Source organism: Strix aluco, chromosome 11 (genome assembly GCF_031877795.1).
Source record: "Strix aluco isolate bStrAlu1 chromosome 11, bStrAlu1.hap1, whole genome shotgun sequence".
Lineage (NCBI taxonomy): Eukaryota > Metazoa > Chordata > Aves > Strigiformes > Strigidae > Strix > Strix aluco.
The window spans coordinates 9,614,737-9,630,537 of record NC_133941.1 but is presented as its reverse complement, the minus strand read 5'-3'; the positions used below and the strand labels follow the sequence as shown (position 1 = coordinate 9,630,537).

Genomic DNA, 15,801 nt, shown 5'->3' with positions numbered 1-15,801 from the left:
CGCGCGCGGTGAGGGCGGGCGGCGGGACGGCGGCGCGAGCGCGGTGAGTGGCGGCGGCGGGCAGCGGTGGCGGGCGGAGCCCGGCCCGGCCCGGCCTGAGGGGAGCGGAGCAGAGCTCTCCCCGCTGGCAGCTGCCTCCTCCGGGGGCTCGCTCCCTTCAGAGGGGTGGCGGTTCGCGGCCTTCGGCCGTGGGGCGAATCAGTTGGTGGGAGTCCGGCGCGTCCCGTCCCTCATAGGTGTCCCCGCGGGCTTAGTGGCTTCTCCGCTTGTCCCGCGGCGGGCGGGCTCCGGCCGGCGGGCGGCCTTGTGTGACCCCGCAGAACGGCTTGGAAATCGGCCTTTGACTCGGTTTAACGAGCAGCGGAGGGAAACGACGTCTTACTGTAGCGCTTCTGAGGGAAAGCAGAGCAAAGCGTTTGTCCCTTTTCCCGCCAGCCCTTTGCAGCAACAGAAACATTTTAGTTCAGCTTGCTGGTTTTTTATTTTTCTCTAGTGCATGGCGGTCTTTTTACAGAAAAGGCTGCAAAACTCTATTATTTTGGGATACCTGATTTTTAGGTTGTGGTAAGCGCTGCTGGGGATTGACTGTTATGTTGTGGGATGGATATCAGCAGTTCCTAGGCTGTGGTCTGTGAAATACTGTGGGTTTGTGTAGGAGCATCCACATTAGTTTGGGGTCATTAACTTGTGTCAGGGATGCCAAAAGTGCAGCAGTGCTGAGAAGCTCGGAGTGGGAACAGCTGGGCCTGGCTTTCGGGCTGCTGTTCAATGTTTAAACCTCTGATTTGGGAGAATAAAAATGCCGGCTGGCATATCATCCTTGAAGGGTCTAAATGAGCTAGTGGTTTTTTGTCTTATCCCATGCTGTTAGACAACATGTGGTGTTTAAATAGAGAAGAAAGTCCACAGAAATGTATGTTGGTTTGCAGGTGTTCGTCAAGGCAGGTATTTCCTATCTAGTTATAGCTCGATAAATACACGGCAGTTTCTCAGCCTGGAAAGCCTGGAATCAAGTGACACAGTGAAATGGGAGGGTTTTTCCATGCCTGTCGAGTGAGGTAGATTACGCATATAAAAAAAAAGGGTAATCTGTTAATTTAGCCCTATTAATGGTTAATGCTTCATCTTTGCTCAAGTTGTAAGAATGGGGATATGTTTAATAAAGATAACTGAAAGTCAGTGAGAAGTAGCTCTTTCCCAGGTAATAGTTCTGTTTTGCATTTTTTAAAATTTTTTTTTAAAAAGTTACTTTTCAAAAGTGTGTGATCTTTGTAAAACCACCCCCCCCACCCCCACCTTAATACTGTAGTCTAAATTAAACCTGGGGAATTATCTTGCATTTAGAAGCTATTGAAGGGTCAGACAAGTTGTATGGCAGGTGAATGGTACCATGTAAATTCCTTCTCTCTTGCTAAATACACATGCCCATGTACATACATAGGGTTCTGAGGGATGTTCATCTAAACTGTCCTTAAAAACACTTGGTGAAGGAGATCCCAGATACCCTCTGTTCTAGGTTCTTTAATTCAGTTACAACTACTGTAGTATTTATGTTTTCTTTGACTGAATCTTCAGAAAGAATGTGAGGTTTTTAGGATGCTTCAAGATTTGTAAAAACCCTGCAAACTGATCAAAACAGTAAGCATGTTTGGATTGGACATCCTGAGTGTGTCAACTGCTTGTGTTTAAACTGTTCAGACAGCTCTTGTGTCGTGAGCCCACTGCAAAGGAGCGTCTTTGACTTACTGTGCATGTACTAGCCCAGTGGCTTATGCATTAAATTTGATGCAAAGAGCAGTATATGCTCAGTGTGTATGCTTTGATGATGTTTGGGGTGTACTGAATCCATTGCTTGTATTCTAGCTACTATGTGTATGAATTATAAAATAACAGCTCTAATTTTTTGGAAGTATTACTGTTTTTCAATATTTTCTAATAGTTTATGATCAGATCACTAATGAACTAAAGATTTAACATCTGCTATGTGTGAAATTATAAACAACAGTTACAAAAAGCTGCCAAGTTCTAGGACTGAATTTAGTGTGTTTTTTATGTGGAATAGAATAGATGCTTTCCTGTGCTCCAGATGTTTGCATTCATTTACGTTCAGTTGTTTCATTAAGTGCAGAGTGGTGGTACCTTCAAATTTTTGATAATACTTTGTTTTGTTGCTGTTGTCATGAGTGTTTTCTTGAGCATGTGGAAGATAATTGTGTGAGACTCCGAAATGTTCTTACAGAGTTTTGAAGAGACACTATTTGCTCTAATAAAGTGGAAGCTACAATAATCTTTTCTTGTTTTCCCATTTTGATAGGGCCACACAGCCAGTGGTTGCTTTTCCTGCTGGATTCATCATGTTAACTCCAGCTTTTGAACTGACCCAGGATCCGGATTTTCTTACAATAATAATCAAAGTACCTTACGCCAGAGCTTCAGAGTTTGACGTGTATTTTGAAGGGGAAGATTTTAAATTTTATGCTAAGCCGTACTTTCTCAGGCAAGTAGTGGAGGGTTTTAAAAGAAATTGGACTTCATAAAATAAGTAAAAGTCAGTAGAGAATGAACTTCATTTTGGTCCCTTCAGAACATCTTCATCTGCAGCTTTTACACTGTCAACTGCAGACAGCCCATTTTGTGCAAAGAATTGTTTTTATAGATCTGGCCTCTTTGTTTCTAGGCATTAAACCACGTTACAGGGAGTTTAAATAGTTTTCTAAATTTACTTTGCAATAGATTTTTAATTGTAAGATGGCACGACAATTCTCGGGATGTATGTAGGTTGTTCCCTGCTGAGAACCAGATACAGTGTATGTGGTGAAGAGTGGATTTTGATGCGCTTGTAATAATATGAGGGGAGAACGGGCATGTGAGTGGTGACAGTAGGAAGTGAGGTTCCAGGCTGTGTCTTTTCTCTAGGTAGCAAGTTCCCCACTGCACTATGGAAAAGGAACAAGAGGCAATCTCAGTATGAAAGTGTTAGGAGAACATCTGGCATGTAACAGCTGACGAGCTAGTAACCTTTCTTATTTTCTGTTTCCCATATTCTTGGACATGCTTCTCCTATATACATTAGTGACCACAAGGGATTTCAGTGGGCTGGTAGAACGCAGTGACTTAGTTATTCAGAATAAGTAATTCAAGAACTCTGGATGAGTTCTCATATCCTGTCACTGTGGGTTAGCTTAGATTTTTTTTAATTGCAGAATCTTCGAAGTGTTGTACATAGTGCCAAGGGCGTCATCTCTGTGGTGGCTGTGACCTCATCGAAGCTGGGAAACCAGGAGTCACAAAGTCTCTATCTCAGATGCTGATGTCTTGTGCCAATAGTTAGGGAAAAAGATTCTGAAGTACATGGGGATTTAACTACATGACTTCCATTACTATCAAAAGCAGTCATGTAGTTCAGTCCTTTGTGCTGCTTTTGGAATGTGCCTTACATTTTTATAGGTAATGTTAAATTGCAGAATTAGTCAGGCATTCAATGAGGCATCTCATTTTTTGACCGCAGATTGACACTTCCTGGAAGAATTGTAGAAGATGGCAGAGAAAAAGCATCTTATAATACAGACAAAGGTATTAGTTAATGTTATTAGTATATGTGTCATTAAAAATGCTACTAACTCTCTAACAGTTTATACTTTGCGCTGGAATTGTGTAGAACTTTAGTGATGTATATGATAGTGTAAATAAATGTAAAGTTTCTCCTGTGTTAGGTGGCATAAAAAAAAAATCCTTCTCAGGATGTATTGTGTGTACTTAGGCCATCCTTAAGCACAAAGGATGTGTTCAGAACTGTCCTAACAATGAAAAAATTATGTACAAGTCCTCTTCAAGCCCTGTAGGGGCTAGACATGTTACCGTACCAAGATCATTAGTAAATCTAATAAATCTGCAAAGAAGTCAGGTAGTGCTGAGTAGAAATGAGATCATCCTGAGGCAGTCTCTTGGCTACATCTTGACAGAAGAAGACATTAGACTTTTTCCACACCTTAAGGTGGAAGGTATTTCTGGAATAAAATATGTATCTTCTAGAATTATTGTATTCATTTAAAACAAACAACATGAAAGCCTATAATTTGCTGCTTGCAAAGCCTTTATTACGTGCTTGACTTAAGACAATAATCAGTGTTGAATGTAGTTTCCTATGGTCTTCTGTTGATGGCTTGAGTGGTGGAAGGATTAAAAATAAAATAAAGCTTCTATTCTGTTGTTTTGTGTTTATACAATGTGAGTCAAGAGACTACAACTGATTTAATACTCTTTTCATGCTTTGACATGAAAATATTTGATTTTTGTGGAACTTGTGAAGTCAAGTTAAAAGCATACACAGAGATTGATGTATAATAAAATGCTACCTGCATGTGTCCCAGTTTCTGTGAGCCTTTTTCATTAGAGGGAAAATGCACATTTTTGTTTGTCTTGGATATTTTAATGCAATAACTATATTCTGACTTTTCTTTAAGGAACTTTTACAATTCGGTTACCTAAGGAGGTTCCTGGCCAATATTTTGAGGGACTGGACATGCTGACATCTCTTTTAGCACCAAAGAAATCAAGATCAGCAAAACCTTTAGTAGAAGAGATCGGTATGACAAAAAAAATCTTGTTTATACTAGTGATAAATGTACATAATGAAACAGTTATAGATATACGTAGTAATATATGTAGAAAAACACGTATTTCTATTATTGTCTAGTCCAAGGTATAAGAAGGGTGTGAATGAATCTGAAAGGATGGAAAAGTATAGAAATAAATGTGTTGAAGGTGATATACGTGTCATCTTTATAGGCTTAGTTATGTTTACATTTTTCCAAAATGTGCTTAACATGTGCTAATCCTCTGTAGGTCTTTGTACCCCTCTAGTGGCTGTATAACACACACATTGGAGTCTCTTGCTTTCAAGAAGCTGGCACAACTGGACTGCTGGCTGAAATGGAAGAAGCTAATTAAAACCGCAGCTTCTAGTGGATGACTTGCTTAACATCAGTATTTAACAGACAAGAATGTTTGACTATCTGTGTTTAATTTTTTAATACTTATCTTAAATTATTGATACCATCATTTTGCTCCTGTCAGGGTTCTCTTAGCATCAAATTCTGATCTTGTTAAAATCAGTGGAACAATTATTTCAGCCCTTGAGGGGAGTATACTTAAAAACTTTAGTGTTCCTTGTCTTCATTTTTGAAAGTTGGAGAATTTGAAGCAGGACCCGTAGATTACTGATGTAAGCATTTGGCTGTATGACCCAGTGTTGTATAAGATTTCTTAAAAGATGCAGTGAAATGAGAAAGGCTTATTGTGTTATCAGTGTTTGCCTTTCTATTAAATTATTTATATTTTCTATGTAATAATTTTCTTTCTCTGAAAATGCAATGTATACAGCTGCCTCTGCTGAGTTGTCTGAGGAGGAGGAAGAAGAATTTGACTGGGAAATAGAGCAGACCCCTTACCAAGAAAGTGCAGAAAACACTCTACCACTACAGCACCATTATGGATTTGGGAATTTGCGGTCAGGGGTGTTCCAGCGGCTGCAGGTAGGTGCATTTTTATCTCTTCCTATCATAAAAGTTCTGGGTAACTTGTTGAGTAGGCTTCCTGGCTCATTCCATAGTCAGGAGGAGCTCATTAGGTGCCTGTTCTCCATTATCCCGTTCTGTGACTTAGAGCATTCTGCTTTTGCATGTAGTACAGACAGATCCTTCTTCCTGCAGAAGTAGGGAGTGGTTGAGACTGAGTAAATTGTGTAGCAGAGTTCACAGGCTAATCTGTTTCTGTAATAATTTCAGTGTTAAAAGGAAAGGGCTGAATAGGGTCCTTGGTAAAAATGGCCTCTGGAGGTAGGCTGCTGTCATCAGCACGGTTCAGGTGGCCTGTGGAGGTGTGGGGTAAAAGGCCTGTATCAAGCAGGCCACCTGCCAGGTGAATAGTTCTGGCAATCTGCAGTCTATGGGCTGTTAACAGTTTGCTGTTGACACTTTCGCTTTATATTTGGTATTGTCTTCTATTCTGACTTCGAGCATACTTAACATTGATATACAGTATCTTTCAGATGCCATGAATTTTAATAAGTAATTTTAATAATAATAATAAATAAGTTTCAATAATAAAAATCCCCCTACAAAATAAAGTTCACTAATCTATAGGTCCCGTTATGGCTGTTGTATTAATATTTTTTTCATTGTGAAATTCATGGTAATTTTATCTTTGTACTTTTTATTTTAGACTTGATTTTCTCACAAGACAATAACTTTTGAAATGTGTTACTGTGCTGTTGTGTGTTCAGCAGTTTCTTAAATTCAGTAATAAATTGAAGCTAATCTACAACTAATAATATTCACAGTGTACAGAGCTTTTATTAAAATAGTAGATAACTTAATTTTTTGTAGTGTTCTTACTATAAGCAATTTAAGTTGTAGCTGTTTAGAGCAACTTAATTATGTAACTCTGTAATTCATTATCCCATGAACTGTAGTATTTTCAGGGTTTGGAGCAGAAGGATTGCTATTTACGGAGAAATTATTTACATTATGTCAGGATATATACACTGTTTTATTGCCATGAAATTTGTGAAGAAGTATATTTTCCATCAGCATTACCACTGCTTGATGCTTAAAATGGCACTGCAATTGTCCATTAATTAACGTATGTCCACTTCAGAGTGTGAGAATAATCTCAAAAGTCACAAGAACAGTATCTATGGTTTTTATCTTGCCTTTGTTGTGGTTGTGTGCTTTTGTTAAACGTTGCAAATTTTATCATAATGCAAAATAACGTGCCTGCCCTATGATGAAATGGCCTGAATAGACTTCACAGTATCATGAATTCTAAGGAGCTTCAAATAATTGAATTTCCTTCGGATTTTGATGTTTTGTTTGCACAATGGAGCCTGAATTTGGAAGATTTGAAAGGGAGGTTGAAGAGTAACTAGGGATTTCAGTGTAATGCTGATAAGCATCCTTCCTAAACTCTTCCTAAATAAGTCTTGCATATCATACCCGTGGCTTTGTCATCTAATTTTTGTTCCATTTGCAGGATGAGCTCAGTGATGTTATTGACATTAAAGATCCAGACCAAACTCCTGCAGATGAACGTAGGAGGAAACGCCTGGCAGCTGAGACTGCCAAGTTTGATCCTGATCATTACCTGTAAATATTGATTTACTTCACCTGGTCAAGTAGAAGTACCTCAGTTGAAATATATTCACTTTTCTTTTCATGAATGATTGGTTTTGAGGTCACTTTTGGAAATAATAGCTTTACTTTTTATTTGTCTGTTTCTTTGTCTCATCACAGCTGGCCTTAGAGGGTGTTCTTAAGCATGACACTGACACAAGACTTTGCTTATCTGTTTTGGGGTTACTCTGCTGTTTAATTACTGCTAAAGTCTGTATTCAAGCAGGGGCTGCTGTGAACTGTTACAGAACCTTGTTTCATAGTTTACCTCTTCAGCAGCTGAGTAGCCAATCCCTGCCTTCATTTTGGGCTGTAGATGTCAGAACTTTGTTTTCCCCTTGTGAAACAAGGATTGCTGAACCATCCTGGTCCATGAGGAAGTACATCTCAGTTTTGAAGTTACGAAGATTTTGTCTAGGCCACTTTAGTTTTTGCCTTCTTCACATGAAACCTTTTTACAGCAGAATGAGGAAAAGTTCCAAACCAAGACTTAGTGTTTCTTTGTGCTTCATCCCATGAAATGAAGGTTGAAATGGTTTTTCGTGCCTTTCAAGTTCAGAGTATTTCAGGTCAGATTAGGTTCAGAAACTTCCAGAGAAGTAAACCAAATTGAAGCCATGAGATCTATTAATATGGTGATTCCTGCAAGCTTGATTTGGTGGGACAAGAGTGTAGTCCCCAGTAGGGAGAACTAGTACCTGTGGTGTGCTCTGTTGGGTAGAGGTAGGCTTAACCCATTTTGAGTTGCTTCAGAAGGTATTTTTACAAACTTGGAATTTTTCCATGGTCAGGTGTTTCAGAGGCAGCTGCATGTCGTTCTGTAGCACATAAAAATTAGAAGAGCTTTCTCAAAACATCACTTGGAAGCACATTTCACTGGAACTGAATTAGTTGCTAACTTACAGTGTGATGCAAATTAGACCCTGTGTTCTAGCCTGACTTAATGGCTGTGTTTTGGATGCTTCAGAACAGATGATACCTTCCTTCAACAAAAACTGATTTCCTGTGTACCCTGATGGACAGCTCTGTGAGAAATGGTGTCAAACAGAAGTGTTCTGTTGCCTTTGAGGAAAATGTACACTGGGTCATATCTTTAAGTTGTTTTATAAAGACACTGAAGGAAGGCATCAAAAAATCTGTTGGTGTGAGAGTAAAACAAATTAAATTCTGTGTTCAGTGAACTGGTGATTAAGAAGGTATTAAGAAATTTCTCGCTTTTTTTTTCAGTTCTCAGTATTTATACTATCGTTTGGCTTGAAGAAAAAGCTAAAATGTTAAGAGGAAGCTTAGAACTTGAATCCTTTAGTATAAATACTCCCACAGTTACTGTATTGAGATTTTTACCACAGTGGCTTTGTACTGAGATGGAGGTAATCTCTCTTCCAGAATTCATGTATAACTCTTCTTTTTCTACCTTGCTACAGCATGCCTTTGTTTACCTAAAAGTCAGTCCCTATCCCTACTTTATCTTTGCCCTTCAGCTGCGTACCCTTCCTCTCCGAAGTATATGCAGTTTTAAAGTGAGAGAACTTCCCAGTAAAATCAGGTTTGCTGCCAGTGACGTTCTCTGAGAAGTCTTCTCTTTGGCCTGTTTTCCTTCAGATTCATCCAGAACAAGTCGGGTTTGTTCACCTTCATGTCATGCTGTGACCTCATCAATTTCCTCAGCTTCTAGGGGGCTCAGGAAAGGTGGAGGAAGTAAGGAAGGGGTACTGTAAGATAAGAGAATATTGTTTATTCTTTTAATAATTATTATCTTCTGGTTTTAAGTCAAAGAACATATTTCTAACATATGGAAAATAGCCTGGAGCCAAGTCAGGTGTATTCTATGTATGCATTAAAATATACACACGTACACTGTAAACTGAAGTAAATAACATATGACTTTATTCTTTTTCTTAGAGCTGATTTTTTTGAAGATGAAGCTATTCAGCATGTCTTAAAGTACAAACCGTGGTGGGTTGACGCTCATAGAAAAATGTCAGCCTTGCAGGGAGAAAGTCATCAGGAACGTGACACTCATACATTTGGTGAGAACATATATATACACACACCTTGTTGCTTGAATGCTAATTGCTGTGATGCCATGTTATATTCTAGGTTATTGTTCTTAAAGGAAGAAATACGGTTTTACACTGCAATTTTCAGTCTTAACCGTTCTTCATAGAGGAGTATTCTGTTGCTTGTCCTGTCCTCAAAGAAAAAACTTTTTTCCCTGAGGGACAGTTATATACTGAAATCTGAGACAGTTGTGTGTGGAGCAGCTGACTGTATATTATAAAGTGGTTGTTTCATCTTAAGCATTTATCCGTTAGTTATGTAGTGTAGTGCTAACAAATTTTCACATAACAGATTTTGGAGTTAACTGTTCATAAAGGCCATTCTAGAATTTCAGGTATCAATGAAGAGAAAGTTCCATTTTAAGGGTATGCTGTAATCTTTAAGATTTCAAAGGAGCTGCTAGTGTCAGTAAGTCATGGCATCTGAAATCAAATCAAACCTGTCTTTGTGTAGTGATTGTAATAGCTAGAAAATGGGTCCTTTGTTGCTGGTGCTCATCCCTTTTTTTATTTTTTTTGAGAAACTGTTCTCCCTTCCCTAGTTATATTTTCAGTGGAAAAAATAGTCAAAACTTTTTTGTGCCCACTTCCAAATATGGTGCAGACTCTTCTCAGGAAGTTTTCTAAGAATCAGCTGTGGAAGATTCTACTAATATCAGATCAGCCCTTATCTCTATTTGTTGAGCATGTCTTCTGGAGGATGTTTTATTTTATTTACATGGTACCACAGAAGTTTGTGGCATTTATTACTCTACTGTTATTTTTTGGGTCTTGGAGACTTTTTTCAGAGGAAAATCTTTGTGTCCTTTTAGAAACTAGAAGAGATGGTTTCAGGTTTAATAGATGACCTTGTAACAGAACCGTTAACACATAATTGAGATTACCTTTCTGTACACAGTGATTGCAGAGAGCATTACAAGTTACTATTATGCATATTCTTTTATTGTCCTTTGTTCATTTCCTATGTAGTATGAAAATCCGATATTACTGAAGTAGATAATGATAATCCCTTCACCAGAGGATCTTAACAAATATTAGTGCACTTATAATACCTGCACTTTCACATTTTGAACAGAAGAACAATGGAATTTGGGTAAATGTTGTGTATTTTACTGTGAATGTAATCTGATCTTCATTACTGGTCTCTTTTCAGCCTCTGAAACCAGAAATTGTTAATTATATCCATCATAAGTGTTTGATTTAAAAAGCATTGGACAAAGGTACAAGAGCCTTGGAAACAGAATAATGAAGGGTTCTTTTGTTTGTTTTTATCCATTCACTCCTTAGTAAATGAAACACTGCTAATGTTTGCCTGTGTTAAGGAATATAATGAAAATGAAGAGCTGCTGGATGATTTTATTGATAAAGAATGTTTCTACTCCAAATTGAGATTCTGAACAAAAACACATATGTATGTTGCTGGGTTTTAGGGGCAACAACAACAGAGAAACTACTCAAAAGGCTGGCAAGCCTGCTAACGAAAGTTACGCAGAAAATGGGACTAGGTAAAGCATCATCTTTTCTCTAGACCATGTTATACCAGGTATATAGTTAATAAGGATGATCAGAAAAATTTAGTCTGACCTTTGTATGGCTGAGTGAAGAGGCTCATGTAGTTTTGTGGATCTTGAGGAAATGTAAGTAACATAAGAGGCTATCTGGTGTTTTGGTTATGTTAATGACAACAACCTGGCCTTTCCCTTAGGAAGACCTCGGTGTTGATAACATTGTTACTGCTGTTTATATGGCAACAGTGGCTGGGGGTGGCAAGTGACTGGAAGGAGGATCTGAAACCATTGGAGGTTTCTAAACCTGCGTGAGTTGTGGTGAAAGAAACCACCATGAGAGGGAGTGCAGGTTCCACTCGAAGGTCTCTTATGAATGGAAATATAAAAGGGCAGGAGATGGGTCCAAGCTGTTGGACCTGGAATCTGATCATCAATAGGATGCGTTTGCTGTAGTTTTATATTGCTTTTATGCTTTATCCAAATCAAAGGGATGGTCTGGCTAATCTGAGTTACAGGTTCGGGAATTCTTACAAGCTGAATGCGATCTGCCTGCGTATCTGCATTCATATGCATTCCAGTATGCGTGCTTAGTAAGTGGAAGTGACTGAGAAAAGGCACATAAACAAAACAAGGACTGTGCTAAGTGAAGGACCTTCTTTACTGCTTGAGAAATTGTGTTTCATTTCCAATAGAACTGGGGAAAAGTCTGACTGCACTAAGCCAGGCTGTGCTGTACAGCTAGAAGGATAAGGAGGCTGTCATTGGTTTCAGTGCGCTTGTAGTAAGAAGCCTTTGAACACTAGTGCTTAGCTGTAAAAAGCCAAAGGGTACTCGAGCGCAGAAGCTCTAGGGGCCCAAACGTTATGTTTTGCAGTGTGTTTCAAGGTATTTAATGAAGAGATGTGTGGAGATTCCTTGAGCCTCTGTATGCCTGTATCCCTCTGCAGGGAGGTGTGAGGTCAAGTCTTCTTTATTATAAAAATCAGATAAACCTGTTTAAGGGCGTAAAGGAGGAGGGATGGAAACCTTTATACAGTTGCTTTTTATTGCTTATGGAAAAGAGGCATAAAAGGGAGTACCCTGATTTCTTACTCTTCCTGAGTTCCGAATTCATGTCTTTTGTTAAGGAAAGCATCTAAAATAAGGTAATTTCCGTTATCTTCCCTGATGAGGACTTTGAAGCATACAGCTCGTAAAGAGACTTCAAATATCGGGATGTTTAAAACATGTGCAGCTCATGATAGGGTGTACTGCCATGGCCAGCTTGCAGAAATATTTGTCTGTCCCGTGGAAGCGAAGGTTGTGTTCTTGATTAAACATGTGCTGTCCAAAGCTGTTACACAAGAACATGGAAGCTGAGAGATGTGATAGAAATCACAGATGTGCAGCATCTCCTACTGGGGAAGTCCGCTACCCTCAAATGTGAAATGGCGTATCTTTTTAGAGGGTTGTTTATTGACGGTAAATGATGATTTGGTAAGACAAGAAAGTAGGAATGGTCATGTTAGAACTGATGGTAGATTACAGTACAGGCTACCACAATAGAATTTGACACCTGCTACCTTTAGAGTCCATGTATTTGGTGCTCTGACACTGCTGCCATTAGGACAGTTCCCACCTATACAGTGTCTGTGGAATCAGGAATGTCACTGGGAACTGGCTCTGCAAGTTACTACGTGGAATAGTGAGTTTAGTTTGGGAAAGTGACATAAAAATTAGCAGGTTCTTTGAAAGTATATTTTCTTATTCAGAAACACTGAATGAAGAGAATTATTTTTTTGTTTCTTCTTTTTGCTGATTTATATTGATGTCCTTTTGGTTTTTATCTTCATTGGTTTCTTGGAACCAAAAACTTGATTACTTTTGTCTTTATAATGTCTTTGGCTATAAGGAGTAATTAGAAATACAGGTTGCTGCCTTTTTTTTTTTATAGCATTACAATTAACTGAAGATTTTGCTTGGTTGATTACTGCTCTTACTTTCATCCCTGGTTATTCTCTTTTGTTTTTACATCATCAGGTTTTTTAATGTCTCATTACCAGATTTTTTTCTTTTTGGATCAGCTCTTCGCATTAGCATTTACAGTCTTCAGCTCTCCTCTGTCCTTACCTTGAATCTATTTTTATTTGACCTTTTTGCTTTTTCTCCAGCTTGCGTGCATGGTATGTGTATTTTGTGTTTTTTTAATTTCGTCCTTTATTGTCCTAAATGTCTCTTCTTTCTTTTGTCCTTTTTTACATTTTACTGTGTGTTGTTTCTTTTTGATCTTTGTGGGGTTTTTTTGTTTATATTCTCCTTAGGCTTGTTAGCCACCAGGCAGCTAAGATGTATGGCCGAGGAACCAGAAGAAATACTAGAGTGCAGGTTTCACCATCATGTTTGTAGCAAAATGCCATTTTTTGGAGTGGACATCTTCTAAAGCTGAAAGGCCCAGATTTTGTTCACGCTTACAATGTCTAATGCAAGTCAAGTAATACTCCATAAAGCCTAACTAATTACACAGCCCTTCCCATGAGGGAATAAAACTCGTGGAAAGCTTGCTTTCTGCTGCTGCTGAAGTTTACATTAGAGTCTTGCTTCTACAGATTCCAGCTGAAAGGTTTTGTATTTTGTAACAGTCATATTCAACTTAGTTAAAAGCTCATTTTTATCCTACTTTAAATTGCACAACTGTAAAAACTCCTTTTTAGCCAACACAATAATCTTCAAAGGCTCAGGCTGACATACGTATTTAATACAATATTTATATGTTCCAGGGATAATTTATTTCGTTTACAGTAACCTATCATGCTTACCAGTGACCATTCTCTCTTTCTGATCTCTTTATAGAATAAGAAGCAATTTCTTCTTAAAGATCCACCTTTCAGTAGGGCTCTGCTCAAATATATACCATTACTGGTAGATTCATAAGTGTAGATTTATCACATTTCTGCAATTGTTCTGTCTACTTGTTTTACTGAGTCTCCTGGGCCTTTGCAGCATGTGTACCTTCCTAGCACTGTTCTGCTGCAGAGCAGGTATTTTTCACGTGAGGAAAGATTACTGTTTATTCATGCAAAATTCTTAATATATAAACGATAGGTCGCTATTGTAAAGTATCTCAGATTTTAAAAGGCAAGAACAGTAGGACATGAAAGAAAGAATGATGCATGGTTTTGATATGGTTTATAGGAACTGCAGATTTGTTAAAGAATAATGACCAAAATTAGTATAAAAGAAATCGCAAGATCCAGAAAAGACCGTCCCAAGTCCAGTGACTTTATGGAGAATGCTTGGAGGAAGAAGGTCAGAACCAACATGGAGGAAATGTGCTGTAAGTGTTGATTTGAGAATTAGAGAAGGGTGAAAGCTTGATATGGAAGAAGAGGTATTTGTGAAGGAGCTAAAATTCTGGAGGAATTGTAAAGAAACGGGAGGGATGAACAAACCAGACTTGACTGATCATAGTTTAGAGTGAATATATGTGTGCAGAGGAAGACAGCTTTAGGATTTTTAGTTTACTTCCTGAAGAACTGAAGCTCGTCTGATCACAGTCTCCTCGACAGAGCATTAGGGGTCTCAGAGATGGCCACTTCCTACAAGTTCTGCAAAAATGGCCCTGTGTACAAGGGAAAGAGTGCTTTTACTGAATCTTCAGTGCATCTTTTTAGATGTTACAGAGTCCATACAGGAAAGAGATGTTATCAGCATGTCAGCACTGTGGAAAGTTTCAGTAACCTTTCATACCTTATCAGATAGCAACACAACAGACAAATCAATAGAAAATCAGCTTCATTAGTTCAGTTACTTGTTTAAGTTTACAGTATTATTATCAAGTATTTTTAAGACAGTATCCAGCACTGGGGGAGATGCTGATCCTCAGCAAAGCCTTTGGGTGTCTTTCTAGTCAGAGTAGTGCTGCCGTTCCTCTTTTAATGTCTTAGGAAGAGCTTGAAAAGGAGAGACTTGTTTGCCACTGATTAAAATCAGTAGCTAACTTAATTCCTGACTAATCTGCTTTCTGCTGACTAATCTCCTCCTTTATCTGGTGTTGCTGATTCCTTTACGTACAGGGATAGAAGTACACGTTTAAAAACCTTAATATTGTAGCATAATATTTTAGTTAACATTAAAAAGAAAAAGGGGAGGGGGTGGGATCAGTTCTGCTGTTATTTTCCTTTGAGATAGCTGTGGAATTGAAGACTTGGCTTGACAAGACCATAAGCCAAGGCTCGGCTTTCACCGGAAGGCTAGACCAGCTGATTGTTAGAGGTCCTTCTGACCTATACTCTTCTGTAATTTTCTGAGTCTGACTACTGAGTCAGCTATCTGTCTAGATAGCACATTTCATCTAAGTACCCCTAACACATTTAGAACTGTATCATAGTAGTCTTGAGATATAGATCTTACACAGGCTTGATTTAAGTGATGTGATTGGTGGCGTAAAATATCAGTAAAACCGTAACAAAACACCCTCTAGCTGTCAGACCTCATCCTCCCCTGTAGAGATTAAACTGTACCTCACTGACAGTTGGATACTGAAGGGCAATTTGAAATATGTTTATTTTAACATGAGGAATGGCTGGCTTAAAATAAGTAGATGATTAAAAAGTATGGGTAATCTCTGTAGTATCATCTAACAGTAACTTTGTATGTGAGATTAATTTGTCTGATTCCTTTAGACATGCATATATTAACACCTGGTTATGCTGTGGCTAGAAGAAGCATGATTTTGGCACTGACAAATGTGCAACACATTTTAAAATCAAACTTAAGGAAAACTTGTAAATTTAGTACTTGATAAATAGCAGCAGATGCTGCTTTGCATTAGATTAATTGTTGTACAGATATTGTTAGATAAAACATTAGTAATGCAAGTGTACAAATGTGTGCAGGCTTAATATAGCAGAAAATGTAATTACAATTTTACTTGTTCTGTTAGTCTTGTACTATGTACTTGTATTTTTGAATTGGGAAAACAAAGTAGGTGGTGGTTTTGATGTGTTCATAATGAGTTTCAGACCTGGATAATTTATTATCCAAAACCTTTAAGGAATGGATAGATATTTATTTGTAAAATTG

The 15,801-nt window shown here is 38.3% G+C and overlaps 1 protein-coding gene across 1 annotated transcript in view; it reads left to right on the top strand.

Moving 5' to 3' along the window:
- SHQ1 (SHQ1, H/ACA ribonucleoprotein assembly factor) overlaps positions 1 to 15,801 on the top strand; it is a 53,356-nt gene continuing 37,555 nt past the window's right edge. Inside the window, exons 1-7 of the mRNA XM_074836245.1 lie at positions 1 to 43; positions 2,315 to 2,497; positions 3,509 to 3,573; positions 4,464 to 4,586; positions 5,383 to 5,534; positions 7,033 to 7,145; positions 9,075 to 9,202. Coding sequence (XP_074692346.1) covers positions 2,355 to 2,497; positions 3,509 to 3,573; positions 4,464 to 4,586; positions 5,383 to 5,534; positions 7,033 to 7,145; positions 9,075 to 9,202 — 724 coding nt within the window. The 5' untranslated portion in view covers positions 1 to 43; positions 2,315 to 2,354. The remainder of the gene's footprint in view (positions 44 to 2,314; positions 2,498 to 3,508; positions 3,574 to 4,463; positions 4,587 to 5,382; positions 5,535 to 7,032; positions 7,146 to 9,074; positions 9,203 to 15,801) is intronic.